This window comes from Cryptosporidium parvum, chromosome 7 (genome assembly GCF_000165345.1).
Source record: "Cryptosporidium parvum Iowa II chromosome 7, whole genome shotgun sequence".
Classification (NCBI taxonomy): Eukaryota; Apicomplexa; class Conoidasida; order Eucoccidiorida; family Cryptosporidiidae; genus Cryptosporidium; species Cryptosporidium parvum.
Window position 1 is genome coordinate 1,081,832 of NC_006986.1, and position 25,019 is coordinate 1,106,850.

The following is a 25,019-nucleotide window of genomic DNA, read 5'->3' on the forward strand; positions in this document are numbered from 1 at the left end:
TTCAGGAAAAATTTCTTCAGGATTAGATTTATTAAGGTTTTATTTTCCTTTATTGATACTATTATGATTACGGCTATTCCTTTAAATCTATCTACGTTCTCAGCAGATTCGACTATTCATCTTTAATACTTACCACGATTTCTCCTTTTTTTCCCATATTCCAGCTTCTTCCTCTTCTTAGTTTTCACCCAGCTCAATCTTTTTAACTGATTATATTATGCATACTAGATTTCTAGGATTGGTCTCCCAACTTAAAATTGCCATAGTAACGGAGGTAAAGGAGATTACGCTACCAATAAAAACCATAAATCCAATAAAGAGTTGTCCGGCTTTTGAAATTCTCTCCCTATTAAGACTGAAATAGAATAAAGGTGGATAAACAAATGCTAAAGGAACACATAATAGTCCTCCAGTAATTGTTACAAAGCTTCCTAACTCATCTTCAAAGTTATAGGCTAAAATCCCACATAATAAAACCAGAGAATAAGAAATTAAAGCCCTCAGAGCTGAGTGGTGGAACTTTGATCTGGAATCTATGAGTCTGTCTTGGCTCAAGTCAACGATCTGGGCCCCATCGTCTTCTATTTCCTCTAGCCTTTCCAAGCTTTCCTTCTTTACTATTCTTGGAATACTTTTATTACTCTTATCACCGCCAATACCGCTACAAATATCAGTCTCCAAATTCTCAATAACTGCTCCTTTCTCTGATTTATTCTCTTTATTAGCCTTCATATTTTCCAATTTCAAACTGGAAGTTGAATTCTCCACAGGAGAGTAAACCACTTTGTTCCCAATGGAGGAATCCCAGCTTTCAGATATTGACGCAAGCTGAATAATCTTTGAAGTAGAAAACAGATTGTTCTGGAATGATGATATATTCTCTGAATTCTTCAAAGAGGAGGAAGAAAAATTCAGCTGAGAAGCCCTTAAAATATTTGTACTCGTAGGATTTATCCGGATATTCTTTTTTGAAAGCTCACTTTCATGCTGGTCATCTGTGATCATGAAAAGTTCTTTCTTAATCTCTTTTCCGGTTACTTTCTCTTTATCAACTTTTGAAACAGGATTTGTCTCAATCTTCTCCAGATTCTCCATACTCTTTCTTCCTATAAAGGGAAGTTTTATCTGAAATATATATTTTTCTATAATCCCCATAGATGGGAAAAGCTGTAATGGGACGGAAAACATTATTGCAGATGAGTATATTATTAGAGAAATTATTTTGGCTTTTGGATTCAATATATTCTCAGTTACTGGAGAGGTAGTATCATCACCAAATGAATAGTAAACAAAGCTTGCAAAGAAGTTTGAGATTACCCCAATCAATATCATTGTAAAGGTTAATATTGCTGGAAAAGCTTGGAGTAAATACTCCGGAGTTGAATTCCTTATTGGAAGTATCAACGCTATTCCTTCATAATTAAATGCACTTGTTCCAAGTACTAACCCTGCTCCATATATGCTACCAAGCCTTGAAATTTCTGGTCTACCAATCGGATATCTTTCCAGATTTTGATAACCATAATAGATTATTACTCCAAGTACTGAGAACACTGAAATATTTGCTAATACACTGAGAAATCCCAGATTTTCAATATCTCTCAAAAAGATAAAGGGTAAGTAAATTACCATCTGGAAACAAATCAGCTTAAGTATTGGAATTTCTAACTGGCAACTTGAAATGGAATATATTATTTCTTGAATATTATGAGATACAAAAATCATATAAACTGTAGAAAAGCCTAGCTGAGAAAAGAATATTGAAGTATCAACCAAAATTAATCCAGATCTTCCCCAAACTCTCTCTGCTAACTCTCCTAAGGTTTCTTTGCCTTGACAACACTTAACCAAAAATCTGATTGAAATGATAGCCAAGAAACAAACCAAAGTTGATAATATATTTCCACTAATAATACCTGAAACTCTAAACGTTCCTGGCAAAAAGATAATCCCAGTCCCAATAAAAGACTTGATCAGTGTGACCATTATCCTCAAGCACGGCCTCACTCTTTTCATTATTAATGGCTCTAAAATTCCCAAGTTATAAAAGAATATTGTACAATTATCTTTCTATGAGCCAGTTACACTGTATATCATAACTCCTTCTTGTATTTTTCTCTTTTATTTTTCCTTTTTTCTCTTCTTCCAGATAATTTCTCTTTTCTCTTTATTAAATGCTTTTACATGCAAAAATGCACCAAATTTTGAGATTATGCCGCCAAAAATGATTGTCTTTAATTATATTCCCAATTAGAACCAGAGGAATTAATTTGAATGAGTGTTATAGATCGAACTTTTTTAAAGCATTTCTATAAAATATGAACTCAACATATTTGGATTCTTATATTCTTTAAAACTTACCTTGGTTAAGTTTGGACTGATCTAACTTACCAGAATATTAGAAGCCTTGATTTCCAAATTAATTATAGCTTTTATTATCCCTAATAATATAGAAGGGATTTTTAATATAATATATCTGATCTTGAGAAATGATTACTCTGTTTATGAAGGAAATCTGAAAAGAAAAAAACAAAATTGAAGTTGAGTAATATTAATTTATTAGGTGTGGGAAGATGAAAATTGGTTTCTGAACTGATGAAAAGATAGACTGCATTGAACTGAGTTAAACAAGAAATAATTAATAATCTGAAATATAAATTTCTATAAGCCAATAATAAATTAATCTTCTTGCTGTTTTTGAATATAAATCTTTATCATATATTGATCAGCTTTGGCTGGAAGAATAATTAAGAATGATTTGCTGTATATAGGGAGTCGTTATATTGTTTATTTGGATTATAAGATTTGCATACAATACAGTAAAATTCTTTTCTATTACTCTGTAGAAGTTGTAGTACTAGTAGTATCCTTTGTACAACTCTTTCCGTAAATCATAAAGGAACCACCAGTTTGAGTGCTATCAACAAACATTTGAGAAACCTCAATCTTGACCTCCTTTGCAGTTAATGGGTACTGTAACATATATTTATGAGCATTTAGACTGGCAGTGTGGGCAAGAGTAAACTTCTCTTGGACGTTAGTCTCATGCATTTCATCAACTTGTTGTTTAATATACATGGTCAATGAAGCTGGCCACATTGATGGATTATCCAATGGAATATATTGGAAGTCAGTGACTTCAACAGGTTGCTTGAATTTGATGGTAATGCTCTCACCGATAGTATTTCCTACAGAAGTTTTCCAAGCTCCAAAAGGCTCATCGCGATTCTTTCCCTTTAATGCATAGATCCCATCATATTCAGGACTTTGAGAAGATGAAGACTTTACAGATTCAACAAAAGCATCAGTACTGAGGAGCTTTCTTTCTGAACATTGTGTGGTAGCTAAGGATGCTTCAGTTGGATGCTGCTTGAAGAAGAGAATGAAAGGTTTGGATTCATTAACCTTAAGAGAGATATCAGTTGCTTTTGGGATAGTTACTTGTGCAACCTTCATTGTTTGAGTTTCAACAGCCTTGCTGGAATCAGTTTTGTCAGTCTTATAGATTGAGAATACAGAGTCAGTGTTAGTGAATTGGAGATTTTCAGCAGTGACTGGCAATTTATCAGTAACATCAGCAGCAATGAACATTGTGCATGGCTGATTAACACTAACCTTCATATTGTGTAGTTCTGGGGAAGATGATGACTTAAGCATCTTTAAGCCTTCAAATCCAGATGGTAAGTCAGCAATGAAATGGGTATTACTATCCTTGTGAGCAAATTCTCCATTTCTTAAAGTAGAGATCTCATAAAATACTGGGTTAACACCTGAAAGTTTCAATGGTTGTCTTGGATTTCCAGTATAGAAGTATGAACTTGGGATAACCTGCTCTTGAATATTTGAAGTCTTCCACATTAATTTAATTGAGGCAATATCTGGATTTTTATATCTAAGATGACTGCTATGGAACATCTCAACTCTAATTCTATACTTTTGCCCACCAACTAATTCTTGAGCTACTGAAGTAACTTTAACTGGGCCATCATGTCTTGCATCCAATAATAATGGAACAGCTCTCTCAGAGGAGGCATCCCCAGAGGAAGGTTGTGGCATTCTGTCGATAATGATTGCTCTTCCACCCAAGAATAATCTTGCTCCACAATCAGCTTCAATGCTGAAGTAGTATCTTCCAGACTCAGGAGCAAGTAAAAATCCGTCCCATCTGATGGAAAATTGCTGATTTGGAACACCCTCAATCGGGTCCTTTGAAATATACATCATATTAATATTTCTATCATTTCTATAATTTCTTGGAGCACCATCAAACTTTGGATTGTCATAATATGACCCTCTTAAACCATCTGGGAAAGGAATATCTTCATATCCTGGTAACAACTCACAGTTTTCTGGTCTGCTCAAAGCAAAGTCACGATCTCTTACGATATCTTTTTCTAATTCATCAATGCTTGTTTTTAAAACATCAACCTTTGTAATTGATTCTTCAATCTTATTCAGGCAATGCTGACCTTTCTGAATTAATGACTCAATATTGTCCAATCTACTGCTTACTATTGATTGCTGAGAACCACAAGTACTGTTGTATCTCTCAAGCAAGTCTGTTAATCTTGAAGCTTGGTTATCTAATTGATTTGCAATCTTAGCTGATTCTCTTGCCTTGACTTCAAAAATCTCATTTGCCTTTGTACGGAGCATATCATAGTTCACAACAGGTAAGCAGTAATTCCAGTTCTTTGAACCTTGGGATGCTACCTGTGGCTCAACATAACACCACTCTCTTCCAGAAGTCCCATCTGGAGACTTTGCTATTGTACAATCTGTATATGTCTGGAAATCCTGTACAAATACTGCAGAACAGAGTCTTCCATCTACTGTTCTCCTAAATTGTTGTCTATACTGAGCAAGCTCCTGAAGAAGCTGCGAAGTTGGTGCTTGTTGAGTTGTTTGGCTCAAAGCATTTCCTGCCAATAATATGAAGCTTAGGCCTTTAAATACACCCTTGAATTTCAACATTTCTTCCTTTTTTATTTTGAAACTCTCAAGATGAGAATATTTCTTGTTTTTAAAAAATATATTTTCAAAAACTATTACTTTTACTATCCTGTAATTGCATGCGTGGGGACCATATTTGCATATACCGTCTTTATTGGCATGCATACTTGCAAATTTGCATGCGCACTTGTCCACATGCTTAATATTAATTTAATTAAAATATATATGAAATTCCAATATATAAATTTCAAAGTTTTATTTGTTAGTTAAAAGAGGTAAAATTTCAATATTAACCCTACTTTGATTTTTTTTTTTTATAATTTAAATTTAAAAATTCTATTTATAGTTAATACTAAAAAGGATATAAATATAGATATATGTTATTTTATTTAGAAATATCTGGATACTTTGATTAATTGAACCAATTTATGCCTTATTTTTTTATTAACAAAAAGCATAAAACGGCCAAAACAAGCAAAGCCCCAAACCCTAAAACCAAATAAAATGTATTACTAGACAAGAACGATTGCAGACTGTTTGGAGGTTTTCCACTGAAGACGATTTGTCTTCCTAGCTGTAACTCTCTGCTAACCTCTCTTGGCACCTTCCTGCTAATCTGTACCTTTTCTGTATATTTGTAATTCTTCTCTGCCTCGTCCTTATCTTCATCTTCTTTGTTAGATGATTGTGCGTTTTTTGATACCCTCCCATGTTCAAATTCCTCAAAGTCCTCCTCATCTTCATACTCCTCCTGCTGTACCGTATTTCCAGGATAATCTTTCAAAAGTCCCTGAACAATTTTATATTGTGCTAACTGTGATTCAAGCATCCTTGAACACGACAAACGGAGGCAAAACTTATAAAATCTCATATCACATGATTTTTTTTCTTTGCATTTAGCTTTAACTTTAAATTCATATGGTCTATAAACCCCAGACCTATCAAGTGGTAAAGAAAATGATCTAGAAATCATTGTCATGGTTTCTTTCGTCTTCTTGTGTTTTAATTTTAATGGATTCAAATTATGGGTAATCGGACAAAGAGAATTTCCTCTTGATGCCCTAACATTCATACCACGCATATTAATCTCCTCCAAGGTTTCATCTAAATCAATCTGAAATTCAATTGGAGGAATTGTCTTACCTTTTGGCTTATTGATCAAGACCGCAATGTTAAAAGTGACAGTGGAATAAAGTGAAGTATAACTACCTGTTGAAAATGCTGAGTAGGCAGAATTATAGTTAAAATTCTCCAACTGGCATTTACTTAAATCTATGGGTTCATTTTCTCCCCAATCTGCACTTAAATCCTCGAATGTATTCCCACTTATCTTTGAATTTGAATATATTGAACCATTTGCCAGTAAAATCCTTTCAAACTTTCCTAAATTCCATCCACCGCAAATATGTGTTAATGGTTTAAATGAGTTCAATAAGCACTGACTACAAAATACTGATTGACCACATGATGTATAATAATTCGGGTTATTGGCCGTTTTACAGCCAAAGTTCTTGCATTGTTCTTCCGGAGTAAGTCCAAATAACCTAGTAGTTTTTGCATTTGAAGCAAAAGTAAGGTAAAATTGAGAAAATAGCCATATTAATTTGAAAATAGCCCACATAACTTCGAACTACTTGTCCATTCTAACCTTAAATAAGGCTATTTTTATTCAACTCAACTTTTTGGCAGTCCTTTTATTTTCTAAACTATTCCTCTAGAAAATTTGTGTGCAGTGTGTAAGGGCAATTCAATTTATCTTTGCATCTTATAAAGTAAACTGTTAATAAGTAAAAGTTGTTTTTGAAACAAAAATAACTAAATCTTTCACTCATACATTACCTATTATTTCAGAAATACCTCTTTTCTTATGCTTAAGTACTACTCTAAATTATATCAGCTATGAGCAACTTTGTGATTTAGAATACTAGAATGGAAAAACTGATCAGATTACTCCTCCATTCAAGGTTAACATTTTCATCATAACTTATTAAAAATACTAATTTTCCCTACATATATTTCTCTCACACATTTCTAACCTTTCAATTTTATTTTTACTCTTTCAATACCCCAAATATCTCAATTATTCCCATGCATTTATTATTCTCCACTTTAGGCGCCAATCCTGATAGATCCATTCAAAAATTAATTGCATGTATGGGGAAAAATAGCTTTTCAAAGAGTAATTAGAGCAGATAATGTTAAGAAATGGAAAACCTAGGCCCAACTGATGATAAGAATCATGTAAATGCTGGGAAGGGTCGAAGAGGAACAAGATTTTCTATAATATGGAGGAAGCCTGAAGAAGATAAGGAAAGAACAAATGAAAAAAGAGAACACCATCGATTCTCGATCTGGAATCAAAAGCCATTAGGCGAAAAAAAAACAATAAACGCAAAAGCTTCGAATATTGATGCAAAGAATAACGTGGATAAAATTGGCGTTTTCTTGGGTAGAAATGAAGATGAACAAAGTATATGTACGAATCAATTAGAAGATGAAAAAAGCCAAAGGAATATATTCCAAAAACTAGGAAGTGACTTATTCTTTAAAAGGCCCAGCAAAGTTTTTGAAGAGAAGAAGGAAGAAGAAGAAGAGGAAGATGAATCTGAGACTTGGATATATACAGTGTTTAGGTTTTTCTTCCCAGATTCCGCCCCACTATCCTGGCTCTTCTTTTTAGCATGTTCTTCTATTGCAGCATATGTCAATTATCTAATAGATAACAATTTTTCTGTTAGTTCTGCTAAATGTGCAACAGTTATCTATTTTATGGATGTTGCAACGTATTTGTTCATGATGATTGTCAGGCTGATCATTTTCAGGCTCATTTTGCCATGGTTATGTCCAGAGGGAAGAATATTTGCTGCTCTTTCTGGGACAGCAGATCCTGAACTTATTTACTGTTTATGGGCAGGTCAGATCAGTTTACTTTGGAAATTGCAGTTAACATTGAACAAAGAAGAAAATGGATATACTCTTCCTCTTTTAAATGATGATTCTGTTATTCCACTTCTCTCAGGATCCATAATTTTGAAGTCAAGATTAATGGTTTTAATTTTTGCTATTAGAAGACTTATTCTTGCATTCATAATGTTCTTCTTTATGCTTGACTTTATTGGATCCATGTCAAAACTATTGGTGGGATTCCTTCTCAAATATCGATTCTTAAGGCTAATTAACTGCAATTGGACTAAACTGCGCCCTCATATTGTCGAAGGCCTTAGGATGATTCCAAACCAGAATAGTCGTTTTTTGTTAAGTAAATTCTCTTCAAAGAATCGTTCTAAAGAGAAACCAATGAATAAGGGAGATTCCATTACTTTACCTTATTTTTTGACAGAAGAAGGAATTTCTCAAATAAAGAAGAAGAAATACCAAAATTGGTTGGCAGTTCAATTTGTTAAACAATACTCAGCTCTATTTTATTTAGATGATCAGTTTGTGGAGGTTAAAAATAAGAAAGATGCCAGAAAGTATGCAAAATTGTTATTTAATGATATGATAGAACATACAAATGAAATTTTACTATTCATGGGGAAGTGGAAATATAGGCAAAAGGATAAAAATCACGCAAACTCAGAATTTGGTGAGGAAGCAGAACGCATGCATGCATTCGAAGCCAATGAGGCTAGAAGCGCCTCAGGAGAACATATTTTTAAAGCTTTAACTTCGATAAACATTCCATTATCTTCTCAAAATTCTTCCTGTTCAGTTTCATCTTCTAGTGAAAATGAAAGAGAATCTATCTCAAATACTGAAATGCCAAAAAGTAATCATGACGATGAATCTGCGTGGGATACTTCCATAAAAATCAGTAATCCAACAATATATGAGTCCAAGATCAACCAGCCTGACTTTAAAAGCAAAGATAAGAAAAAAGAGGGGAAGAATGAAGAAGAGAAAACTGAGGAGAAGAAAATAAGTATTCTTCGTGCAGAAGAATTTAAGACAGTTCCAATTCAAGAAGATGAAAAGCTTATTCAACCATCAGTGTTTACTGGAGGGAAACAAAACTCTGATTTAAGAAAAGGAAAGAGATATAACTCATTTTTCCCAACAACTCCATATGGAGTCTTTAATTACAATGACTTTTGTTTGTTTGAGGAAGAAAATGATAAGCCTTTGGCACTGAATTTAGATGTATTAAAGGTATTGTATGGAGAAAATGTAGAAGCATTTCTGAAGAAGATAGACCCAATTGGAAGAAAGGAGTACAATGAGGATGATTGGGTTAGATTATTAGTAACTACATATGAAACGAGGAAAAAAATGATTAACACTTTAGAATCTCAGGAGGGAATTGCAAAGGTATTTAAACGTATGGTCTCAATAGTACTTTGGTTCTTTTCATCTTTATTCATTCTAATAATAATTGGAATTAATGTAAATACTCTGGTTATTTCGGGTGCAGCAGTAGTCTCCTCAATCTCAGTTGCTTTAAATAGGCTTTATAGCAACTTTATAAGCTCTGTTATTTTTGTGGTTTTTGAAAATCCTTACAACCAAGGTGATAGAATTCGAATTAATTGTGGTCCAATCATGACAGTTAGAAAGATCAAAACGTTTTGTACTATCTTTTCAACACTGGAATCAGTACCAATCATGTACCCTAATTACTGGTTAATTGATCAAAGTATTTCAAATGAAAGTAGAGCAGTACAAAGTAGTCATATCCTAACTTTCTATATGTCAGACTTAACAAGTCCTTTTGTTTTTGATGCATTAACTAAATCAATAAAACAATACGCAGATGACAGACCAAGAGATTTTATTCCAAACTCAGTATATGTATATATTCACTCAATTCAACCGGGGCACTTCATTGAAACAAGAGTCTCTTTTTCTAATGTTAACCCTTCATTTGAATGGGAAAAATTACTAGAGATTAGGACTCCCTTCTATCTATTCATTCTTCATACATTAAGACAGCATGGAGTTGAATATTTCCTCCCAGAGAGTCGAGTTCTTTACAGTACATGGTCTGAGAGGGGAAAAAGAAGATCAAACCAAGCCTTTAAAGATCCTAGACCTTTAATTCCTAACAACTTGGCAAATACCAAAAAGTCTTAATTAATGTGTGGCGAAATAATTACAACTATCATTCACGCGCCTTTCATAGTTTTTTATTTTATCAATGCTCACACCGGTACTATGCATTAATTTATTACGATTGCATGTATCCACATTATGTGTATAATTGCATGTTTTGGCGCCTAAACCATTATTAATTTCTTTCTATAAATTAATAATTAATTTGGGGCCTAATAATTAATAAAAAATAATATAGGGATCAGGGAACAGAATTTTTTAGAGAAAAGAGTAAAATTAAATAATTTGCTTTCCTTATTAAATCAGATTAAGACACTTTTCAGATAAGAAAGTATATGTTTAGATCTTCAATTGTGTTTCAAATTCAAGAATAAATTTAAAGTTTTTAGATCTTTGTTGTGTTAAGAATGTCAACTACAAATCCAACAGAAATTACTACTCAATGGGAGGATCAAATGGTTAAACGGGGAATATGGGCTCCAAGGGAACAAGAGAAGAAGAATGAAGAATTGTATAAAGAGAGAATTGATGCTTTGGAGTCTATTAATCTTTTTGAAAATGCAAAACTAGAGAAACTTATTGATGTTGAGGTTGATAAAGACGAGAGTTTTGAAAAGGAACTTGTTGCGATACGAGCAAGAAGGTTGGCATCCTTGAAAAACAGAGCCGAAGAAAACTCCAGATTTGGAGAGTTATACTTTATAAGAAAACCAGATTTTGTGAAAGAAGTTACAGAAGCGTCAAAAGATAACACAACAGTTGTTGTCCACTTGTATAAGGAATCAAATGAGGATTGTCAAATCATAAATCGACTTTTATCTGAGACAATTGCAAAGGAATATGGTAAAATCAAATTTGTTAAGGGTATTTCTAGTGATATTGTTCCAAACTATCCAGACAAATCATTACCGACAATGATTATATACAGAAATGGTACAAGTATTTCTCAAATCACAGGTAGTTCAAGCTTTAAAGATAAGAACAGGAAGATTACTATCAAGTCAATTTTAAAGTTGTTTGTTCAAAACAATGTTATTAAGAATAGTGAAATCACTGAGCATTCTAGATTTGAGAAAGGCTCAGAATATTCCAATAATTACTCAAGTAGTGATGATTCTGATTCTGATGATGATAATAGAGACAATGGTAAATGCTATAGTTCCACAGTTTTTGATAAAATGCAGGATAGAATTAAATACTTACAAAAAATCTAAAAAGATTTCCAATCTTAAGGCCTGTTTTGCAGTAATCCTTTCTGTTGAGCTGGGATTTAATGAAGATATTATTAGTTCAAAGAAAGCTTTGTCTTCTTTATTGATAAGTTTTAACAAGTCCCAATTTGTTTTAAAAATAGGAAGAACTAGTCCAGATTCTGAAATTGAAGGTAAACTCTTTAAATAATCCAAGCTTGTTCCTAATGGAGTTCCAACTAATCTAAAAATACCAAATAGTTGGTCAATCTCATTCCTCCCATTAAACAACGCCTTTCCAGTTAGGAGCTCCAAAGCTATACATCCAAAGGACCACATATCGCTAGCAAATAGATCATTTGAATTTCTTGTCCCTAAAAGCCTTTCTGGACTTTTATATTTCAAATTTGTCAAAATCTGAAGTTGTAAAAAATTGAAAAAAAAAACAGTTAATTAGTCAAATTCAAGTATTTTTATTGCATCTTTTCACTATTATTTGATATTACTCTATGCTCTCAGATTCGCCTTTTTAATTCAAATTACTATTGTTAGCTGTATTAAACTAAAAAACTTAAAACAGTAATTTTCATCAAAAAATAATCCATCATTGAGCAATAAAATAACTATTTTGTTTGTAAATGACTTACCTTGTTGCATTCAATTATCTTATTATTGGTTTCAGTGGCCATTCCAAAGTCACAAATCTTGATATTGAAATCCTTACTTACTAAAATATTCTCAGGTTTCAAATCATTATGAGCAATTTTGAGGCTATGAATATAATCAATTCCTTTTAATATACCAAACAATATCTTTTTCTTCATGAAAAAGTTATTAGCCTCTCCTTGAAGTATTATCTTTCTCAGATCTGCTGGAAAATATTCCAGGATTATCGTAAATAGTCCATTCTCGTTCATGAAAGAGCCATATGTCTCAACTACATGTTTCCCCCCAAGCTTTCTAAGCAAGGCCTCCTCTCTTTTTAAATCATCATTTTTCTCAACTGAATTTGCAGTTTTATTAACTATTAGCTTCCCTGATTCCGAATCTCTTAAAAGTTTGACTGTACCGAAAGTTCCCCCACCAATGAAAAAATCCATTGGATACTTTCTTTCCTTCTCGTAGTCAAGATTTTAAACAAATACTTCAATCCATTACGATATTTCTCCTTGTCCTTTTTTCTGTGCTCATGCTTTTCAGAGACAATTATTTGATTTAGGCACATGTTGGCGCCATGGCGCCAACCACGAGAAAATTGCAAATTACCTATAGATAATGTCAGAAAAGGACAAAAGTGTCCATGCTAAGAATCAAATGAGCTCGGATGTGCTAAGGGTAAGGTATAGACGAGAGCTCAATTCCCTCTCTCTTGAACCTGAAACTCATCAGAGTTTTGACAGAAAAAGCCTTGCTATTTGGTTTTTTGAGTGGTATGATTCAAAAGGTAGAAGGCTTCCATATGGAAAAAATGACAAGAGATTGAATGAAATCCCAGAGGAAGAGCTGGAATTTTTGCATGGAATACTGAAAGAGCTCCCAGGAGATTTCCCAATGATCAGATACTCAGCTCTATGGTCCAAATGGTTATTTCCTAATGTTAATATTAGTCATTCTAGAAAATCCTTTGATTTTTGGTTGAAAATTATGAAAATTATGGAAGAAAAGTTCCCTACTGTTTATGTGAATGATCTGGATCCTCTTATTAAGCTTGTTTCTGATTATTTGGACTCTGCCTCACCTAATGAATTTGAACTATGTTACGTAGGAGTCAAACTCCTTAGGAAGCTCGTTTCCATGTATATTCCTCCAAGAAAAGGCTTTGGAATAGTATCTTCCCGCCTATTAGAGTCTTTTGGAAACTTTTATGTAAAAGAAGGCTTGGAAAGTCCCTTTTTTATGCAAATTAAAAATGAGATTGCACAACTTATTCAAATTTGTGTGAATGATAAGCATTTGCCATCCTTTCTATCTATTCTTAGGAATGAAGTTTTTGCTTTAACTGGAAACTCTAAACAAAAATCTTCTTCTAACTACACATTTGACTTTTATAAGGCATTAGTTGGCAAAGGTTCCAAATTTGATTGTTTCATTCCTCTTATTATAAAGAAGATTCACGAGGTTGAAAGATCTAATTATAAAGAAACCCAGACTTCTAATAGTATTGGTGGTGATTATCTTCTATTCTTTCTCTATTTGAGCCTAAATCTGGAAGATTTGAAAGAATTCTATGAAAAGGCTAATTATGTTAATGAATGCTTTAACTTCTTTATTGGAGTCAATACTTTCAATATTAGAGAGTCTGATGACGAGTTTGGGAACAATTTTAAGCTTAGAATCTATGAATTAATCCTTGGGAAGCTTCAAGAAAGCATTCTTAGAGATACTTTAAATCCCAAAATCTGGAAAACTATAGAAAATTCTATTATTATCGATCCCATCAAATGTTTAGAATTCCTCCCAAAGATTTTTCTCTCTAGTAAGGATGAAAAACTTGTAATTCCCAAATCTGCAAAAGTTTCTCATAAATATTATATATATGGTCCTCTTGAAATTCTACTTGGCTTTATTTCAGGAGAAGATTTTTCTAGTCATATTATGGATTCATATATGCCAACTTCTGAAAGTTCATTCTCTTCCTCTCTTACTATTTGTATCACCAAGTACATTCTTACATTTATAAAGCTTCATGACCTTCCATTATTCTTTAATTCTCTCTCGAAAGTTCTTTTGAAGAATATTAAGACAAAAGACCTTCATGAATTAGAAGCCATCTTTCTAAGTACTCAAGTTCTTCAAATTATTAAGTATAATATTGGTATTTCTATTCTTCCAGGTCAAACTTCTGATATTTTTGATTCATTCCTTGGATTTCTTAAGGGAAATTCTTCTAATTCACTCCTATATGAGTCTATCTCTACTTCCTGGATTGGAATCTTAATGATTTCTATTCCCTTATCTGAATCTTCTATTCCAATCTTAGAGGATGCTGCAATCCAAATACACCAATACATTAGTAATTCAAAAATTACTCAAACTACATGTATTTTGGGACTTATACATCTCTTGAGAAAGTTATTAACTTGGAATATTGAGCAAAAAAACGATCTACTTGAAATTCTTAACTTTTATTATGACAAGATTCTAACACAAAATTACCAAGAAAAACCTATACAAAAGGATTCAATTCATCCTTCATTCAATCTCTATTGTATGTTTGTACAATTAATTACTCTGATTACTAAGCTTAGAGATTTAGGAACTCTCAATCAAGATGATTTTAACAAGATTTTTGTTTTATATGGACTAATTTTAGATGGTTGTTCAAGTTTAATTCCAGATGATCATTCTTGGTCCATACGAATTAACAAAATTCTTACCAAGTTTATCCTTCAAAATATTTCTTATTTAAAAGGTATTGAGAAATTTATCAAACATTACGTAGAAAGTAAAAATAAAGATAAATTCTCAGAATTTGGTTTGTTTACAAGATCTTTATATCAAGAATATATTCAAACCAATAATGTCTCAAACTCACTTTTTAGAAATCTGGTCCAGATTCCATATTTGACAAGTCTTATGATATATTTGGCTTTACAGGAGTTGGATAGCTTTATAGAAACTGGTAGGAATAAAAGAAGAAGATTAAACTTTGATCAATCCTCTCAAGAACTTGGTTTCTCTATGTCTCATGATTTACAGATGATTGATTTTTGGAATCGAAAAGATCTTGTGACTTACTTCATTAATAATAGGACTGAATTATTACTTGGAGACATATTTTCAGAAATTTCTAGTTTATACCTAAAATTAGTTTTTGAAATTGATTATGTCTCAGGCTCAAAAAATGATCATTCTTCCTCATTACATCTTCTTGAAAAAGCTGTCGAAGGAATATTGAGATGGATTAATATAGAAAGCGAGATTGGAGCAAATGATTTTGTAATTAAATTCTCTAAAGCCATTTTTAGTCCTGAAAATGAAGAAAACAAGACAAATTTATTAGTTAAGTTCTTAGAATTAATTAAAGTTGTCGAAACAAATACCAAATTATCTCAAAATCTGAATGTTATTCTAAGAAAATCAGTCAATAATGCTTTTGAATCTGAAGAAGATTCAAAAAAAACTGGTGATTTTGTAATAAGTCAAATGGAATCTTTGGATTGGTGGTGGTGGTTGAACATTAAAGACAATTTCGAAGGTCTTTTAACTCAAAATATGTCTTGGGTTAATCAAATACAATTATCCATAGATTTATGCTCGGAAAATAGTTTTAAATCAATGAAAGAGAGAATTGTGGGAAATATTGACATTTTTCAGACTCTTAATGGATTGAAACATAAACTAAAAGTTAAGAAAAAAATGGAATTGCTTTACTCTACAAAGATTTGTGAACTTTATCTAAAAGCTGATCCTAATATTCAGAGATGGAATTTGAATTATGAGGAAATAATTGATGGAGAATTGGATGAGACACACAAGAATTTGCCTTTATTAAAAATTAAAACTGTAATTGACATTTTGGGTGATCTTTTAAAAAAGATTCAAAAAGTTATTGATGATCCTGAAAAGAAAAAGTATCTTATAAACGAAGTTTTTACTCTGATTGATTTGATCATTAGTTATTTGAAACAGGTAATCCAAATTATTAATAAAATAATATCAGAATTGAAAAAGAACCAAGTAGAAATGAAGCTTTGTTTTGGATTATTAGAAAAGACTTACTCTGAAACTTTTAAGTTAATTTTGGAACTTATTAGAATAAATCTTGAATTTGGAATATATGGGATAAACCAATATAATTATGATTTACCAAATTTTAAAAATCATCAAAAAACTGTCTCGGAATGGAGTAGATATATTGTCAAATGTATTTTGGAAGGAAGTTCAATAAGAAAAGAAGACTATAGTCATTCATTTCAAATTTATAGACAAATGGATATTTATGAGATAGTTTCAATATTAATAAATGGTTCAATAACCAGTCTTATAAACTATGCAATTAATGAAACAATGGTCAAAGTTGATTTTTCCAAAGAAGAGAACTTATTTGTATTATTAAGTTACTTGGATTTATTTTGGGGAGTAATTCGTAACAAAGGTCAGATTTATAGATGTTTATCTCCTTGTTTAAAAGGAGGATTATTTTCTAAGATTTCAACATGGGGAGCTTCAGATAAATTAGAATTTAGTTTTGAAATAGTGATTTCAAAATTGATAGATTCTATAGAAAGAAGACAATCAAATATAAGGAATGAATATATTTTATATACTTTTTCATTTATCAGACTAAGTAATATTATTTCAATTTTATATTCATGTTGTATTGGATGTTATATAGAAAGTATTAAAGAAAATCCAAGGTTAAGTCTAAATAATAGCCGAATAATTCCCATTTCTAATATGTTATTAGTAATTTCATCAAGACTTTCAAGTATTGGTCTTGGATTAAGATTGGATGATCTGGAGGAAGTTATAAGAAAGGAAAGAATAGATGATAATACAAGAGAATCATTTTATTTGGCTTTATTTGAATGTATCACAATAAGTCCTTATATACCTTTATATACTTTGTTAAATCCTCTTTGGGATCAATCAAGTAGAAAAAAGAATAGAAATCAAATGAGTACAGGTCATTTGGATGTTTGGATTTCTCAATTTCACTTAATAGAGGAGAATTTAAAGAATTTGGTGAATTTAGGAGATCAGATAAGTCAACATCCTTTAGGACTTAACCTTTATACTCTTCATAACAAGAGGATAAGCAGATTATATCCTCTAATAGTTTCTCAAATAACTAAGAATAAAGTTCAGAGATATTCAATATCTCTTGCTTGCGATTTAATTAACTATATAAATATAATAAATAAGAGACTAGAATTAGTGGATGAGGATGAAGAACATTTGAGAGAAATTATTAATATAAATGCTCAAATTATCAAGAATTCGTGTTTGAATCCAATTTTATCAGTTATTGATGATCATTGTAAACAGAGTTTATTCACAATGTTAAAGGATGAGCAGAGAATCATTTTCAAACAAATAAACAAAAAGAATTCTGAGCTTTTATCATTTAGTAAATTAGAAGGTTAGAGATTATTCAAAATATAATAATAGGAAATTATAATAAATGACCAATTTAATATTAACTTTTTTAATATTCTATTTATAGTTAAAAATATTAATTTTCTTCATCCTTTGAAAGATCATCTTCAAGAAGATCTTTTGAAATGAATTGCTTGAGATAATCCCAATATTTAATTCGATCCTCTCCAACTAGAGAGCCATCAAGTTTTGGACATATAATATCTTTACTATTTGATTTACAAAGCATAAAAACTTCATTTTCCCCACATTCTGGGAAACCATGTTTGTCATATATATTAATCTGAAATTAGGAAAGAATGGAATTAAGCCGATTCCAGGATTAGTTTAAGGATAAAAAAGAATAGAGTAGGTTATAAAAACTTACGGGAGGTCCTCTTCTTAGTAAAGATTTTTGTTCTTTAAGGCATTTAGTTTCAGTAACTGAATCACAGTATCTCTTAAATTGAGTCTTTTTCAAAGTTGTAATACATTCAAAACAAAATCTATATAAAATTGATTAGGGAAAGTATGATAAGAAAAGTTAAGAATTAAATAGACAAAAGAAATTTTACTTACAATGACTTAAACCATTCTGAATCTGAAGAGGTTTTATAGTCAACAGAATTAATTTCATCCAAATCAGCAAAGCAAATTAGGCACTCCATTAATATAGTCCATTGAGAATTAATTTTCGGTTTTTGAAGTCTTTTAGGAAAATGGATTCGTTTCCTATGTTTTCTTATAAATCTCAAAAAAGAATTAATTTTTTCAATGTGATTGATTTATAACTTTCCGCCTAAAAATTGACATATACTTGCTTAGATAAAATAACGTGGATTCTTAAAACCTATTAACTTTTCTTCCCCTCTTACCTTAAAAGTCTATGGGGGAGGGGGGGTATAAGATTTAGGCATAGAAAGAACATTATATTAAGTTCTGATTATTCTAAACAAACTGTTGTTTTTGGTAATCTTCTTCTCTATAGTATATCTTGCTTATTAAACAAACTATAATTCTAGCAAATATTGACAGAAAACTATAATTCAAGAACTAACAAAGATCTTATAGAAAATAAGATAAACAAAAAAGATAAAGAATAATGAAAACTTATTTTAAAACTACAAAAAAAAGGAAAAAAATCCCTTTTAATATTATTAACCAATAAAACTAGTAATTATAGCTTTTCTCACACTTGGATTAATTAAATACAGATGTTACCGCCTAAACACGTCATTTTTTGAAAAAAACCGGTATATGCTAGTAAAAAAAAGGTCAAATTAAAAAGTAGTAAAAAGGTATATAAGGTAGAAAGAAGAAAAAAGAAAGAATACTCAAAATTGTGTGAGTGGAGTCAAGTTTGAGAAATTTAGAGATAGTAATAATATTAATGGTAGAATGGGAGAAGTGAAAGAAGGAAAGAAATCCAACCCATTCAAAAATTCTCTTAAGAAGGCAAAAATTCTGGAGGAGAAGAGGAAAGAAGAAGCAATAGAAAGAGAAAAGTTGAAACGAGAGAAAAAAATGAAAGTTAAAGAACGATATGATAAAAAGAGGGCTTTGCTAAAAAAAACAAAAAAAGGCCAGCCAGTTTTATCGAGAAGAGTCAATTTTATGCTCGCAAAATTGCAAAAAGCCGGTAATTAGCAAAAAATATTACATGTTCGAATTAATGTGGACAATTTACATGCATTTCAAGACTTGAGTCAAAATATGCTCACTTTAATTACTGAGTGAAATTAATTAAAAATAAAAATGAAATCTATTTTCCAGTTAATTTTCCTTGCTACATTCTTTCTTTTTGGGATTTTGAATGCTTTACAGATTCATGAATCTGTGACTTCTGCTTCAGTGGATAATTCTCTCTTGGGAAATGAAGTTTTTGACATGGATTCTGAAGTTGAAACCAAAGTTGATGAAAAAACCAATTCTCAAACTGATAATAAAATGACCACAGAATTTGATTATGATGAAAGTAAATCATCCAACTCAGATATGTCTAAACAAACTGGTACATCCAAAGATACCAATACATCTTCACAAACTTATAATTCCAGTAGTGAATCTGATATTTATGAAAATGAATCAACAGCTTCTACTCAAGATTTTGAAACTTATCAAAGTATGGATAAGACTACTACTGGTACTACTACTAGTACTGATAAGAGTTATGATCAGACATCTAATGTTGATACAACTGTTCAAGCAACTACCATGCCAAAACAGACTAGTAAAGTTATGAGAGCTGATCAGACCAATTCTTATAAGACTGTTACTCCTATGGGAACTTCTGATGATTTGGAGATTGAAGATTATACTGTTGGCAAAAATACATATAACAAATCAGATGATGGTTATCAGAAGGATGTTACTAAATATCAATCAACTTCTACTACACCAACAGAAACTTCCACAACTAAGCATGTTACATTTGATGGAGAAGGATTCTTAAAGGCTGTATCTAAGTTGGTCAATATTAGAAAGAGAGTTAATACAGGAAATGATTCAGTTGCTACAACTAAAGATTATCAAAAGAGTGTTACTAGGGATACTACTGATTCTACAAAAAAGCCAACTGATAATCAAGGCGATCATGATAATGATGATGAAGATGATCAAGAATCATTCTTTGATAAATATGGAATTCCAGAGTATGTATTTTGGATTATTGTATATACAGTTCCAGTCTTGTTTGTCCTCTTACTTTGCCTCACTTCTTACTGTTGTTGCTGCAGAAGATAAACTTAAGTAATTGGATACTTTTAATAAATATATAGCATTCTAATCTATACAATTTATTAAAATATAAGTATTCATTATTGAATGATTTATATAGTAAAGCTTATTTGGTATAGTTACAGGTATTTCAAAGTATTCCAAGTATTATGAAGGAAAAACTTTAATGAGAAGACAAGCAATTAAAACTTTTAATATTAGCTTTACTATTTTCCCTATTATATAAGAAAAAACAAGAATGATGATCACTATTAAGTAGATATTTAAACATACTATTTACCTCTATTTTCTTTGATTAATATACTAAACCTTATTACTTAACTAAGTATACATCATTTGAGATTATTGGACGAGTGTCTATGTAAAAACGATTATTATTTATACTTTTATAAAGCTTCTTACACTCTTTCTTCTCTCTCAAGTTAGTTTTCTTTCTTACAAGGTGAGTATCATTTGAATTACTTTTTCCTTCATTAAGTTCTTTCTCTCCGTTTTTCAATACATTTCTCTTCTTAATATTCTTTTCCAGCTTTTTAACATCCTCCTTTTGTTTATTTCTTGGGATATCCTCATAAGATTCTGGTATTTCTTCTTTTTCAACCTTTTCATTTCTAACTTTTTCATTTAGATTCTTCTCTTCTCTATTCTTCTCAACAAAAAGATTATCATCTTGAATATTATTTATATCTTTGGTTACTTTCACTTTGAAAGGAGTTTTAAGGTTACGAGTGCTGTATTTAAGATTTGACACGTCATTATTAAGACCATCTATAGTTTTTGTGTCTTCAAAATTAAAATTATTGTTGTAAATAAACAAATTTCTTGAGTTGGAATAGTCATTGATAATTTTTTCAAGAGAGTCGTTATCTTCAGGATTAAATTCGTTTTTTCTTTCTATTCCTATTTCTCTTTCATCCACAATTAAAGTCTTATCACTTTTTTCGCTACTAAGTATGAATTCAATTTGATCATATTTTTGAAAAGTATGGGTTTTGTCTAAAGTACTTACTCCCTTGTAAAACTTAGAATTATCACATACATTCAAGATATTAAAAGCTCCATTATAATTTGTATCATTAAACAAAATATTATACATTGCATAGTTTTCTGTTAATGTTAGTGATTGAAAATCACTTTCTTTAAGTTTTTCAACAAGTTGAGATTTTTCCATGGATGTCAAAATATGATCCTCGGAATTTAGTATTTGAATATTATCATTGTAATTAACCCATGAAATAAAATTATATTTGATTAAACTCAAAATTTCTTTTTTTTGTTTTCCAGTTAATTCAGTTTCACCTAATTCTGAAAAGTATGTGGGAAAGAATCGAAAACATTCTTCTTCTTTCTTAGTAATTTGAATCATATGGTTATTCTCATTCCTTGTTAACTTAATATTTTCAATAAATGTTACTAAGGCTGGATCATTTGAATAGGCCTCTTTGAATTGGATAAATATATTAAATAGAGAAAGAATGAGAAATAAAAGAACTTTTTTTGGTTCAAAAATCATAGTATTGTTTCATAAAGTATTGACAAAAAGAAATACTATTTCTAAAATGATTGACTTTATTTAAATTTTGAACCCCTCAACTTTTTTTTACCCTCAATTTTTCACATATTACACATTTTGCACAATTTCGGTACCGTGTAGTCATTATAGAAAATTTCACTATTTTCAAATTTAAGAAAACTTTTAATATTTTGATAAATTGGAGTAGAATAGCACTTTAATAATATACAAATTCCTAATTAAAACAATTTCCTTTTTTTATAGTCAATTTTAAAAATTTTTCTATTTGTCAATTATTTTAATATAGATCTAATGAGTGTGGTACCGAACGATTTAGGCGGGGAATTGCAGAATAAATAAAATATAGAAAAAGATAAGCAAGTTAAATTTTTAGCAATAAGATATTGAAGTAAAAGAAGGAAAGAAGAGATTTCCACAGAAGAAGTCAAGGTGTTTGAAGATTAATGAATTAAAAGTTGTGTAGATGAGTGAGTATTTAAAGGCTTGAATTAATTATTAATACCATCCTTCTGAATTGATAATGGGGGAGAATAAAGATGAGTTTCAGGAAGGAGAAAATGGACTCTTTCGGTTAGTTGATTCTCAAGAAAAAAAGAACGAAGATATAGTCAGAATTGATTCGGAGGAGGATATTGAAAAAACAGAGATGAGTGTTCTTTGTTTGTATTCAAGTTCAGGTTCAGTATCAGATTCATACTCTTCAGTAGGCTCATCAGGATTTATTTCTATTTCAACAGGATTATCCGGATCAATTTTAACAAATGATAGTATTTCTCCAGTTTCTTCAAGGTCAGATTCAGAAAGTTACTCAATTGGATCACTATCAGAAAGTTCGATACCTACTTTTCCAACATTTAAAGATTCAAGTTTTAGAACATCACACTTTTCAAAAGAAACATTAGAAGAAGAGGTAGATCAACAAGAATGTATAGAAGATATCCCACAAATTAATTCAGAGAATTCGCTTGAGGAGTTACTTTTTAAAAATCTAACAATTAATGGACTAGTAATGAAGAATTTGAATAGCTTAACATCAAAATATTCAGGCGATTTACTTTCTGAGTTGATGAGGCTTAACTTAAAAGATTTAGTAGAGAATTTCTTTGGAATTTATTCAATAGAATACTATGAAAAGAATTTACCATTAATTTGCTCTTTTCTTTCAGTTCTTTTTGAACTTTCTTATAATGAAAATAAACTAAGTGAATTAAATGTAAAATTATGGATATTTTTTGAATTGACGTTTGAGGAGATTTTAAAGATTTTTAATATTAAAGAGATTGATGAGCTCCCATTAATTCCAGTAGTCTACTGGATGATAGAGAATTGGAATAAGTATGACATGTTTCTAAATTTTAAGAACCATGAAAATAAAGTAGAAGAAATTAAAAATAAGCTAAATGGAATCCTTTTTTCTTTACACCTTAGAAAAGATTTTGAAGTTCCTGGCCCAGCAGTAGAGTATTACTTTAGATTAATATTGGACTATAGGTCAGGAGATGCATTTCAGGGATGCATTTTATATGTAATAAAATCCATAAAATTCCTTGTGAATTACTTACTAGGACCAATCAAAGTGAAATCTGATAAAGCCAATTTTAAAGGAATTATTGAGATTTTAAATAATTTTGATCAAAACAGAACCCAAATTTTCTCAAGAACATTAGATATTTTAATCTTAAATTCAAAATCAAATGAGCGTGAAAACCAAATTCAAGATATGGAACTTAATTCAACTTTCGAAAAGACTATCCCAATTTACTTCTTTTCAGCATTCTTCCTAATCAAATATCCAGAAGACAAAATCATCCAAAACATCCTCCTGGACATAATTATTTCAATCTGCAACAATAATTCACTAAAATTCGAGCATAGAAAACAATCAATTGTCCACATTATTAGTTTAATTTTACATGCATGCAAAAACACGTCATCAGGCGGGACATTAGAACGGTCAATAGTGGACTTATTATTGCAAGTATTTAATTTAGAAATATGGAGTTACCTGGATAGTTTTAAAATTATGGAAATTTTGGATACGGTGGATGGAGTTATTAGGGGAATGACAGAAAGAGCGAGATTAGGTGATTCTGCGAAGAATGAGTTTGAAATAATTTCAAGATTATACCAGTTACAAAGTATACTACTGGTGACATCTAGTAATGGCTTTAAAAATGAAGACAAAGAGAAAGGCGGTGAGGCTTATAATGATTACGAGGTGGAGTTCAATGAAAATGGTTGGAGGACTAAGCTAATTAATTCTTATATGAATTTAAATGAAAAAGATAAAGGTATACGAAATATTGGAAATACTTGCTATTTAAATTCAACAATTCAATGCTTGGCGTTGAGTTACTATTTTATCGAATGGCTTCATGAATATATGAGAAACAAATTCTCTAAACCAAATAAATTAATTTTGTATCTTTTCGAATTTTTAACTTGTATATTAGAGCCAATTAAACAAGATGGAAAATATAACATAGTTGCAAGGATTTGCAGTAACAATAATGCTAAGTCTGTAGATTTAAGATTTGTTAAAGAAATATCCAATACATTCAGTTTTGGGAAACAGCATGATGCTTCTGAGTTTTTAAGATATTTATTAACAAATATTGATGATAATTGCTCACCTTTCATAATGTTGACAGAAGATTACGTTAAATGTTTATCTTGCGGAGCGATTGAGTCAAAGAAAAATCATTCATTATCTATTATTGATTTATATGTTTTTAATAACTCTTTATCTCATTCAGATAACAGAGAAAATCTTAACTTAAGTAATGATTATATAATAACTCTGGATTCTCTGATTAAAAATCACTTCTTATCTGAAAATATTCCAGATTCTCTTGACTGTGACCATTGTCAACAGAAAAGTGCCTCCGAAAGATGGAATTCAATAGTTAATCCCTCTAAGTATGTTATTTTGGCATTACATAACTACTTTTGGGACCAAAAATCAAATAAAGGCATAAAACAAAACGAGATAAAAATAATCTTTAATGAACTATTTATGCTTAATAATCACAAATACATTATTTACGCACTCATCTTTCACAAAGGAAAGACTACCAACTCGGGACATTATTACACTATAGGAAGAAAACATTTCTACGATAATTCTAAAGAAAAAAACCCAAGTTGGTTTGAATACGATGATAATATTATCTCATATATTGAATCATTCTACCAAATTCAGAAATCTAATGAAAATCCTTTCCTAATTTTTGCCTTACTTGCAGATAAATAATTACTACTTCATTTATTCCTTCATCTCCTCTCCATTATACTACTATCATCTAATTATATATATATATATATATATATATATATATATTTATACACACATTAATACACTAGTTAAAGCACTTTTAACTTTTACTTTCCAAATTGTAATTTTCTCCAAACTGAATTATCCCAAATATTAATTACATGTTACCGGTAGACAAGACGTGTGCATGCAATGCAGGGAA

At 30.6% G+C, this 25,019-nt stretch overlaps 11 protein-coding genes and 1 non-coding gene across 12 annotated transcripts; 5 read left to right on the forward strand and 7 right to left on the reverse strand.

Annotated features, from left to right (window-relative positions):
• Positions 1–210: 210 nt before the first annotated feature.
• Positions 211–2,070, reverse strand: cgd7_4800 (ABC transporter, amino acid transporter 12 transmembrane spanning subunit; the record flags this gene model as incomplete). Its single annotated transcript, XM_628625.1, has 1 exon — positions 211–2,070. A coding segment is annotated over one exon (1,860 nt), but the record flags the coding sequence as incomplete, so codon positions are not given.
• A 765-nt stretch (positions 2,071–2,835) lies between these two features.
• cgd7_4810 (CpFNPA, extracellular protein with a signal peptide, FN2 domain and an anthrax toxin-N-terminus like domain. starts at second Met with signal peptide following) lies at positions 2,836–4,974 on the reverse strand (the record flags this gene model as incomplete). The annotated part of the gene is made up of 1 exon (XM_628626.1): positions 2,836–4,974. One exon carries the CDS (start codon positions 4,972–4,974, stop codon positions 2,836–2,838), a length of 2,139 nt encoding a protein of 712 aa, XP_628628.1.
• A 412-nt stretch (positions 4,975–5,386) lies between these two features.
• cgd7_4820 (signal peptide plus GPI anchored membrane protein with N-terminal multiple cysteines) lies at positions 5,387–6,574 on the reverse strand (the record flags this gene model as incomplete). The annotated part of the gene is made up of 1 exon (XM_628627.1): positions 5,387–6,574. The coding sequence occupies one exon, from the start codon at positions 6,572–6,574 to the stop codon at positions 5,387–5,389; it is 1,188 nt and encodes a 395-aa protein (XP_628629.1).
• A 270-nt stretch (positions 6,575–6,844) lies between these two features.
• On the reverse strand, positions 6,845–6,938 carry cgd7_4825 (the record flags this gene model as incomplete). The annotated part of the gene is made up of 1 exon: positions 6,845–6,938. It is a non-coding gene; the product is annotated as a snoRNA (small nucleolar RNA).
• Positions 6,939–7,158: 220 nt separating this feature from the next.
• cgd7_4830 (membrane proteins related to the mechanosensitive ion channel) lies at positions 7,159–10,023 on the forward strand (the record flags this gene model as incomplete). The annotated part of the gene is made up of 1 exon (XM_628628.1): positions 7,159–10,023. One exon carries the CDS (start codon positions 7,159–7,161, stop codon positions 10,021–10,023), a length of 2,865 nt encoding a protein of 954 aa, XP_628630.1.
• A 386-nt stretch (positions 10,024–10,409) lies between these two features.
• Positions 10,410–11,216, forward strand: cgd7_4840 (phosducin related thioredoxin fold protein; the record flags this gene model as incomplete). The annotated part of the gene is made up of 1 exon (XM_628629.1): positions 10,410–11,216. One exon carries the CDS (start codon positions 10,410–10,412, stop codon positions 11,214–11,216), a length of 807 nt encoding a protein of 268 aa, XP_628631.1.
• On the reverse strand, positions 11,202–12,292 carry cgd7_4850 (hypothetical protein; the record flags this gene model as incomplete). Its single annotated transcript, XM_001388375.1, has 2 exons — positions 11,202–11,609; positions 11,840–12,292. 2 exons carry the CDS (start codon positions 12,290–12,292, stop codon positions 11,202–11,204), a joined length of 861 nt encoding a protein of 286 aa, XP_001388412.1.
• A 175-nt stretch (positions 12,293–12,467) lies between these two features.
• Positions 12,468–17,282, forward strand: cgd7_4860 (uncharacterized protein; the record flags this gene model as incomplete). Its single annotated transcript, XM_628630.1, has 1 exon — positions 12,468–17,282. One exon carries the CDS (start codon positions 12,468–12,470, stop codon positions 17,280–17,282), a length of 4,815 nt encoding a protein of 1,604 aa, XP_628632.1.
• An 88-nt stretch (positions 17,283–17,370) lies between these two features.
• Positions 17,371–17,941, reverse strand: cgd7_4870 (hypothetical protein; the record flags this gene model as incomplete). Its single annotated transcript, XM_001388376.1, has 3 exons — positions 17,371–17,577; positions 17,662–17,779; positions 17,853–17,941. Coding segments are annotated over 3 exons (414 nt in total), but the record flags the coding sequence as incomplete, so codon positions are not given.
• A 1,087-nt stretch (positions 17,942–19,028) lies between these two features.
• On the forward strand, positions 19,029–20,015 carry cgd7_4880 (signal peptide plus GPI anchored membrane protein; the record flags this gene model as incomplete). The annotated part of the gene is made up of 1 exon (XM_628631.1): positions 19,029–20,015. One exon carries the CDS (start codon positions 19,029–19,031, stop codon positions 20,013–20,015), a length of 987 nt encoding a protein of 328 aa, XP_628633.1.
• Positions 20,016–20,322: 307 nt separating this feature from the next.
• cgd7_4890 (hypothetical protein) lies at positions 20,323–21,522 on the reverse strand (the record flags this gene model as incomplete). Its single annotated transcript, XM_001388377.1, has 1 exon — positions 20,323–21,522. One exon carries the CDS (start codon positions 21,520–21,522, stop codon positions 20,323–20,325), a length of 1,200 nt encoding a protein of 399 aa, XP_001388414.1.
• Positions 21,523–22,063: 541 nt separating this feature from the next.
• On the forward strand, positions 22,064–24,796 carry cgd7_4900 (ubiqutin C-terminal hydrolase of the cysteine proteinase fold; the record flags this gene model as incomplete). The annotated part of the gene is made up of 1 exon (XM_628632.1): positions 22,064–24,796. One exon carries the CDS (start codon positions 22,064–22,066, stop codon positions 24,794–24,796), a length of 2,733 nt encoding a protein of 910 aa, XP_628634.1.
• Positions 24,797–25,019: the final 223 nt, after the last annotated feature.